The sequence below is a fragment of the Phoenix dactylifera genome, chromosome 8 (genome assembly GCF_051530095.1).
Source record: "Phoenix dactylifera cultivar Ajwa chromosome 8, Ajwa_hap1_PhDact_Kaust_v1.1, whole genome shotgun sequence".
NCBI lineage: Eukaryota > Viridiplantae > Streptophyta > Magnoliopsida > Arecales > Arecaceae > Phoenix > Phoenix dactylifera.
The window spans coordinates 5,761,240-5,770,585 of NC_143197.1; the positions used below are offsets into that span (position 1 = coordinate 5,761,240).

At 39.9% G+C, this 9,346-nt stretch overlaps 1 protein-coding gene across 4 annotated transcripts; it reads left to right on the forward strand.

The window, feature by feature from the left end:
- The first annotated feature begins 494 nt into the window (after positions 1–494).
- LOC103702175 (uncharacterized) lies at positions 495–8,944 on the forward strand. 4 transcript variants are annotated; one of them, XM_008784501.6, is made up of 11 exons: positions 495–673; positions 2,196–2,435; positions 2,733–2,918; positions 2,989–3,100; positions 3,191–3,224; positions 4,290–4,324; positions 4,433–4,467; positions 4,551–4,703; positions 5,017–7,496; positions 8,362–8,448; positions 8,561–8,944. In XM_008784501.6, exons 2-11 carry the CDS (start codon positions 2,365–2,367, stop codon positions 8,626–8,628), a joined length of 3,261 nt encoding a protein of 1,086 aa, XP_008782723.3. In that variant the 5' UTR covers positions 495–673; positions 2,196–2,364; the 3' UTR covers positions 8,629–8,944. The 4 variants fall into 4 exon arrangements, with proteins under 4 accessions (XP_008782723.3, XP_089780843.1, XP_008782721.3 ...); XM_089924717.1 differs by having other exon boundaries at positions 8,595–8,944; XM_008784499.6 differs by having other exon boundaries at positions 581–828.
- Positions 8,945–9,346: the final 402 nt, after the last annotated feature.

Sequence of the window (9,346 nt, forward strand, 5' to 3'; positions counted from 1 at the left end):
ACATTCCTAAAAGTTGAAATCTCGGTAAATAAAGCATAAGCGGAACTCATTCCTTTTATCTCAAATTTCAAAAAAATAAATAACTTGGCTTGATACCTACCATCTTTACTCTTGAGCCTAAACTACAATATTAGTGCAACAACCAACTAACAATCTATGTTCTAATCAAGTCCCAAATTCCAACTATTAAAACCAGCTTCTGTTCTAATGGGTCCTAAACGTAAAAACTCCATTCGATTATCGCCCTGATGTCTCTCCGGTCTCTTTTGCCGACTTTTGCGAAAGCATCCTCCCAAACCTGGAGCAGCTGCGGACCCCAAGGCGGTCCCCGAATCTCTACGGCATCCCTCGCAGCGCCTGCCGTCACGTGACAACGACGTTACGGTGGAAAGAAAACGGAATCTTCATAGGGGCATTTTCGTCATCCAAAAGAACATCCCGACCGACGTAGCGCTAGGCGTTTAACAACGTCCCTCAGCGCTGCGCCCAGTGGTATAATCGTTAATTTTTTAAGATGTAGTGGCAAACGCGTCATCCGGCTCGCGCTGCCTATATACTCTCGCTCGTACTCTCCTCGCTTTCCTCCTCCCTCCCTCATTCCCTCGCTTGCTTTTTCGCCTGCCAGCGGCTTATTTTATTCCGTTGCTAGGGTTTCTTCTTGGATTTAGATCTGGTAATCCTCGCGTTTCTCCTTCCAGGGTTTTGTGATCTCTTTTGCTTGATTCTTTTCTTCGAGATCGCGGGAATTTGAATGGAGTAGAGCAAAGGGGCTCTCTCTCGGAGTGAAGATCTGATCGTGGTTCTGAGTGCATGTGCTAATCGGGCAATGTATGTCGGATCTGCGGATTTTCTGTGCTTTTGCTGGTTTTTTGTTGTTATGTGCTTGTTTTGAGGGCGATCCTGGTGGGGATTCGAGTGTAGAGGGTTCAGGAAGTTGGAGATGTATGAGTTCTTTGGTGTGGGTAGGAGCTTTTAGCTTGATGTCTGGGGATTTGGGAAGGGTAGGTCCCTTCGGAGCTTCTTGTAAGATTGACACGTCGTTTTTGGGATAAAAGTTTGAAGTTTTCACCTATTTTATGGTGGGTTTTGGTGGTTGATTTGGGTTTGAATAATGCTGCTTTGAAGGTTTCTTGTGTTGCGAGAGTTTGAAATGTGTGGTTGGATGAAATTAGATATTTGCTTTTCAAATTGTGTGCCGTAGTTGAGAGTTAATATGGCCTGAGATGTGGGAGATCTGAAGCTTCGCGCTTGGCTTAGAATTTGAAGGTCTGATCGTCTGTCTTGCCTGTGAGGAACCAATTCTTTTTCTTTAACTGTATTGTTCCGAAATGATGTTTCATTTGCGACAATTTAAGATTCGATGGGGCTTTCCTTCATAGCTTAAAGAAATCTTAGTTAAATAGGTTGATCTGGGATTCTTGCTTTATTCGAGAGTGTTTTAGAGCACTTTTCTTGGGTATGATGGTTTGAACTGCATAGGAGGGGTTTCGCTCGCGGTGCTAATGAAGATTCTTCTTTCTTTTTTCAAATTAGCCTGATATGTGGTTTTTGTGAACTGAATTTTTCTTTATTTCTCTGCTTTTTTTCTTAGATGATAAACTTGAGCTAGAATCGATGGTACCAAGCTTCATTGCAAGGGTACTTAACATCATAATTTTGAATGAGGTGGTTAGTTCAATGTGTTGCGCGCTTGATTTTTAAGGTGGAATTGAAGTACATTTTTTGGTTTCTTTTTTCCTTTCAAATTGCACTAGTCCTAACAACTTTGTTCTAACTTAAAACATAGTTGAGGGCATTAATGCTTATTTTACATTAGAGCATTTAAGGCCATATGTTTTACTCTCTCTGTCTCTCACACACACTCTCTCTCATAATGGATTTTACTATTAATTGACAGTGTATGGTGAAAGACTATTTTGATGCAAATGCAGTTTTTGAAAGTGTTCGCTTGGATGGTGTAACATGGATGCTATGTGTAGGAGGGATAGGAGGGATTCATGTTTTATTTGGCTGCGCTAGTTCTGTGAGGCATTGAATAAATTGGGGATAGTGTATTGGGTTTTAGTATAGTTTAGATATATCAGGAGATAATTACTTGTTTTTTCTAGCAGCATTTTTATCTTTAACCTGCTTGTATCTATTTGAAGTTTTCTTTCTATATTTGACATCTGGCAAATGGTTATTACTACTGGTAGGTCACTGCAGATTTATTGCAGCTTATGCTGTTGATGCTCACAGTTTTACTGGGGCTGCCTTCATGGAAACTGCTGGAGATAGGCACATTTCTGATGTCTGTAAAGTCATTCTCTGAGGCGAAACTCCTTTAGAACACCAAGAGGAAAGTGCAAATAACAACATAACAAGATGGAGGGAGAGATACGTGCAAATACAGTGCTGGATTATGCTGCCTTCCAGATATCATCAGACAAAAAGAGGTGATACATGGCTAACTATATTACCCCATATATTTCCTGGTTACCCCTTTCCCATTTCTTAATTGAATTTAACCAATTACTTGAAAAAGCATATGCATACATCACAAGAAAAAGAGTTTGATTTTGTAGTAAGCAACTTTTTGATGATCATCATCAAGAAAACTGTGGCTAAACCCAAGATTATATTAACAAGACTTGTCATTTTTATGATTTACTTTAGATTTCACTACCACCTTATATTTACCTGGATTATGAGTTTGCTTATATTTTTTAAATTCTTTTTATTCCATGCTGCAGATATGGGGCACTTGTTTGCAGCAAGGGCAAAACAGAAAAACTAGCTTCTGGTCCTCTGGATCAGCTAGCATTGCATTTACCAGAAGCAAAACGATGTCAATTTAAGTCTTCCAGTCAGAGCTTCCAATTACAACTGGTCGAAAGCCTTAAAAGCTCATCTTGGTTCACCAAGTCTACTATAGCAAGGTATTTATGTTGATATGGAGTAAGACACCCATTTGTAGTCACGTTGATTGTAGGCACTTTTGTTTTTCAGATTCTTGCATATTGTCAAGTCGCCTGAGGTGTTAAAATCTGTCAAGGAAATTGAAAATGAGATGTCCCAATTGGAGGATACTAAAAGGTTTCATCTCTCTCTTTATATCCAGGTAATGATGTTTTTCTGTTTTGGACCTTTCTTTTTTTCCCCCTTTTATCAAATATCAATTGGTGAAGCTCAACATATGTCCCTTTATCAGGATCATCCGGATCATTCTGGAAGTAGAACAGCAGGTATCTTCTGAGGGGACTCTTTGAACTAATTTTGGTTACACCATTGGCATATATATAATCATGATACTGTTTGACTGAGGTGCATGGCTAGCAAATTTGCCAACCATAGCAACTGGTTTCCAAAAGCTATTTATATTGGAACTCTGCAATTTTCTTTCACCTGTATCATTGGAAAGCTTGGTTGTTATTAGTAAACATGCATAAATTTTCTTTTTCTGGTTTTCTTTTGCATGTCTTTGTTGTTTCAGGGTCAAGAGAGAGAGAGAGAGAGAGTGCTTTGAGAAAACAAAAGCTGCATAAGGTTTACATCCAAGAAATATTTAGATACAAGTTCTTGGGTAGTTCCAAGTACCTCATTAGTGCAAGACTGCGAGTACATAAAAGGATGACCATTGCTGAGGCAACCAGCAGAATATATTTGATTGAGAATTAAAAAAAGATGCACAACAATGTGTCTTACTGGATTCTGAAAAGTTTGCCATGTAGGGCTGTCAAACAGAGTGAGCTGTTCATGAGCCAGCTTGAGCTTGGCTCAGATGAGCTGCACTAGATCTCGGCTTACTTTCCAGCTCAGTTAAGCTCGAGCCAGCTCATTTAATTTTGATCACATTTAATCTTCATTCTCATTGCCACAGAAAACTTTATCGGAATTGTTTATAAAATTTAATCCAAGTTCCTTGTTTTCACCTTTTCTTAGAACATTTAGTACATTTTGAACTGCCATTTTTTCTGTTTTAAAAAGCAGAAAATATTCCTAAAATTGTTGTCAAGATTGATTGGGTAAATTCATGCTTTTGTTTTTCTAACAATTAGACAAAATTTTTGACATTTGCCTTCCCCTTCTTTATTTTATGTTCGTGATCTGACTTTGGTTAATGGTTGAACTGCAAAACGTTATGCATGATATAGCCTACATAATAACTATCTGTATACTGCCACATAGGTTTAGCATTGTGAGATACCTTGTTTTGTCATGCTTTGCATTCTCATTTTCTAGTGCTTTAGGTCATGTTTGCTAGTTTTTCATTTAGCTTCTCAAAATGTCATTTTCTTTTATCCTGGCAGGTGGCTGCTTGAATGATGGGGGATTAACCCACAAAGTAATTCCCTTTCTCCATACTGCTATATTTGGTTTAGTTACTGTTACTTCTATGTCACAGAAAATTAGTATCTGGTTACTAAAAGCTTGTTTTTGAATCCATCCACAGATAAATGTTGAAACAGTGTCATCAGATGCCACAAAGTAAGTTCTCTAGTTTTTCCTACTTTTATTGGATGCTGTTCTGGGCGTAATCTTAACTTAGCTACTAAAATGGACACTTTCAGGAACGAATTGTTGCGGGCAATCAACTTAAGGCTCACAGTACTAAAAGAAGAGCTGGCAGCTTCTTTGAACCGAGCTGCAGGAACCACCTTGTCCACTAAACAGATATCTGATATAGAGGCGTTTGCTCACCATTTTGGAGCAGTTGATTTGAGGTATGCTGTCAAAAGTTTGTTGCATATTTTACCTACAGTCCATCTGGATCTAGGTTTAACTGATTTGGCCTGATGACCAAGTTGAGTTTTCCTCTTAATTCTCATCACGGTTTCAAGGTTTGACTAAATTAATTTGATATTTTGACCTTTCCACTAATTTAATGGTCACTTAAAACATTGCACTGCTGTTTATGTTGGTTCTTCAGTTTTGGGTGCCTAACATCTTTTTTTATTGCTGGCAACTTTTCTTACTGTTCTTGAATTTATTTTCCTGGGTCAACCAAGTTGATCCTCTATTTTCTGTGGTAATCAGGAATTCCTTGTTGAAGTTTTTGGCTCTGATTCCAAAGGACGAACTGGCAGAACCTGCAGTTGAACAGGCATGTTCAGAAGACACAAAGAACAACTCTGAAGATACTACTGAAGCGATTTGTCAGCCAGGCCAACAAATCAATATAACAAAACCTTTCAATGATGCTGCCTTCCCAGCAAAAATTGCACAAGCTGAGCGTCAAAGCTCAACAGAAAGTGAGGAGTCCTCTGACTCAAGTGATAAAGACCAGACTTGTGCTGAAAGAAGCAGGCCTCTTATAAGATCTGCATCACCTAGGAGGTCTGCCTCCCCAATGCGACGAATCCAAATAGGAAGATCTGGATCTCGGAGATCTTCTGCACTTACCATTAAGAGCCTTAGTTATTTTCCTGCCAGGGAAAGAATTCCATTCAACAGGGCTGCTGATGGGAACACCAGCGGAGATGAATCTGACCAGACACAGAAGAAAGCTGACAACACAGTAAGAAGCATGAGTGTTCAAGATGCTATCAATCTCTTTGAGAGCAAACAGAAAGATCATAATTCGGATATCCAGAGAAGGAGAGCTTCTGAAATATCTATTAGTACTAATAAGTCTGTGTTAAGAAGGTGGAGTGCAGGTGCGGGTGATTCCTTCAACCATAGCTCGCAGCAAAGTGCCACAGATGCTGGATCTCAAGACACTTCCACTGATGTAGCTCCTGAGACAGAGGAAAAGAAATTGACTGAAGTGAAAGCTGACATAAATTCTCCAGCAAGGTTGGGTCCAGATGAAAACACTCAGGATGGTGAATCATTAGAAGTGGTGAAGATGGCATCCCCTCCAATGAATGATTCTGCTGAGCTAGTAAAATCCCAAGATGAGGAAATTTGTGACCGAGCAGTGGCCTCTGCTGAATGGAATCGACAGAAAGAAGCGGAGCTTAATCAGTTGTTGAAGAAAATGATGGAGAGCAAGCCTGGAAAATACCAGGATGATACTACTAGTTCTGGTGGATACCAAGATGCTGCCTGTGAGCAGAGAGGGGGCTTCTATAGTCAGTACAAGGAGAAAAGAGATGAAAAACTTCGAGCTGAAAATGCTGGAAAGCGTGCAGCAAAGGAAGCTCAATTTAAAGTGATGCAGGAAACCCTAGAACAGAGCAAAGCAGTAATGGCCTCGAAAGCTGGTGGCATCACAGGGAAACATGATTCACCAAGTTATTCGCAGAGGCTACGAAGAAATTCGTCTCCACCTGTGTTAGGCAAGAAAGAAGTTTCAAAATCAGCAGGTCCAAGAAAAGCTTCACCAAAATCATCACCCTTGCTGGCTTCACGTAGCTCATCGTCATCTGGACCTTCACTGAAAGCTAATGGAGCACAACCTACTAAAACCTCCCCTGGGATGACTTCCAGTACTGCCACGCCAAACCGCAGAAAGCCCCAGTCAACACCTCTGCAGACTCAACCAAGCTCCAGGATGGAAAGACCTGTACAGAAAGGCAGGAAGGGATCCCCAACTGAGGCCAAACCAATTATGAAAAGTCAACAAGAGAAGAAGAAAGCAATGACAAAAGCTAGCAAAGTCACAACAACCAAAAGCCTAGCAGCTACTGGAGATGACTCTGGTGCTGTATCAGCCAAACCGAGTTTCTACAACAAGGTTACAAAGAAAAGTAGCGTGGTACCTCTAGAGTCAAAACCCTTCTTGAGAAAAGGAACTGGAATTGGCCCTGGTACTGGCTCTGCAATAGCCAAGACTAGAGTTTCTCAATCAGATGATTCTGCCAAAAACAGTGGAAATCTTACTCAAATTGAAGAAAAGGAGTCTGCTCCTGTGACAGATGAATCAACCACTAAGGTACTAGAGGTTGATCTTGATCTTGCCCAACCAGCAAATGATGTTGATGCAAATTTAGAAAATTCACTTGATAATGATTTGAATCTTGAAAAAACAGAAAACTCAGACCGGATATTAGCTGTGGTGGACAATGGCTTCCAGAACCCAGTAGAACCTCCTGTTCCTGAGATTCAACAAGATGAGGATATGGGCATCTCATCAACTGCGTGGGTGGAAGTAGAGCATCAGAAAATTTCGGCTTCATGTGACAATGACACGTCAGAAATCAGTGTCTCACCTGGGCTTGCACCAGCAACATCATCAAGCCCCCGGGTCCGTCATTCACTATCACAAATGCTGCAAGCTGACAGTAGTGAACCTGAGATCATTGAATGGGGAAATGCTGAAAACCCTCCTGCCCTTGTCTATCAAAAAGATGCTCCCAAGGGGTTGAAGCGGCTCCTAAAATTTGCTCGAAAGAGTAAAGGGGAAGCAAATGTGACTGGTTGGGGAAGCCCATCGGTCTTCTCTGAAGGAGAGGATGATTCAGAAGAATCTAAAGCTGCAAATAAGAGGAACTTGGATTCCCTATCGAGGAAAGCTGGTGCAAATTCTAGCAAAAGAGCTGCAGATTTCCGTGGGATGCATGATATCTTATCAGGTATACTTGATTTCCATAGGACACATCTCTATTTTATTTCAATCGGCAAATAGACTTGCCTCAAAACATAGAGGCTGAGACTGCAAGAATGTTGTCTTATTCTCTTGCTGTTAGGCATTTTAAAATATTTAACTTGAAATACGTGCTCCTATAAAGACCAGATGGTGCGTTCTTTTCCTTGAGACGAAAAACTACTTGTCAGAATGCACTGAGATCGTATTTTCCTTTCCTAAAACTAGCGAGGAGAACTTGTGATCCACCTGACAATAAAACTAGTGGCCGTTTTAACATCTAATTTGCGATTTTTTTCCTTTAATTGAAAGTGCACTCCTATTTTTCTCTCCCTTTCCTCTTTCCCTTAAGTTACCCTTTTCTTTGCTTACAATCCCATTTTCTCTTGAAGATAGAGAACTGAAGCAAGTGGGCTTTATTTTGTAAAGGATATGTGAACCATAAACCTCATTGGAAGGGTGGCTCAGTGGCTCATGGACAGGCAGCTCAAGTTATTTGTGTTATAATGGAAGAGATATCCCAGAAATTATTAGCTGCATTCTCTATGTTTCCTATTATTATGGAAGAAAATAATTGAATAATTATGAACATATACAAGTTTTTGGTATTATGAATTCATAACCCTAATCTGTTGAAGTCAGCTGGTTAACTCAACTTGCAAGAGAGCAATTTGTTGCGAACTAATGATGTCCATCCAACTTTAAGTGGTGCCTTTGATTAAAAGCAATAGTTAAGTGGATACTTTCACTCATGCAAACCATAAATCAAGAAACATGTTGAACTAGTGCTATACTAACCATTTGCTAGTTTATTGCATTTATTGCTTTTTAATACGTGGATAATGTTCTGTCAGCTCAATCAAGTACAAGCAGTCTCATATCTCTCAGTTCTGACAAGTTGCGGGAAGGGCATGTTCCAGTGACAGCCACGTCAACCAAGGGTAAGTTAGGTTGCCTTGGGCCTGTATAATTGTTCTTGATTGCATTAATATTGGCTGCAGCTTCATTCCTTAATGTAATCGCCCCACTATCCCCCTTTATCTTTACTTCCAGCTTCGAGGTCATTCTTCTCTCTCTCAACGTTTAGGAGCAGCAAATCAAGTGAGACAAAGCCTCGATAATGCCCAGCATTGCTCCAAGTCATGGCGGAGATAGGTTGCCATCAAACAATTCCCCTCAGCCAGGTGTAGAGGCCAGGTCTGGTTTGAGGAAATTGTTTTTCTGCATCCACTTTTTCTCTGTTTTTATTATTTTTCTATAGTCCCCGCTTATTTTGTTATGCTTTCTTCTGTAAATGCAATATCTTAACTATCTCAATGATTTCCTTCAGAACATTAACATGGTTTCGTATAAGGTTAGTTCATGTCTAAGAGAGAGTGCGTGTTCAGAGTGTATTCACACACTATAAATGAATAGCTGTTAGTTATTTTATTCAAATTTGTATTTCACATTTGCGATATTTGTCTGATTTCACTGGATACCATCCTAAATATGCTGGTTAACCTTCAGCTAAACATGGACATAAGAAATTAAACAAGCAGGGGCATTTGCACCGGTTTTAGGCGATCTCCTGCTTACTATTATGGCTTTATAAATGGGCCTATCAAATGCAAGTTAGCCTTGCACTGCCCTGTCATGTATTTTACTTTGTTGTTCATAAGGAGGCATTACTCTGTCACGCGTTGCTATTGACGGACATGTTTAACAAATGAGGGTTCACAAATTTGATTCTACATATGTGAGGTAAGACATGATGCTTTTGTCATGCGTTGCTATTGATGGAAATGTTTAGCAAATGAGGATTCACAAATTTGATTCTACATACTTAGTTTAGACATG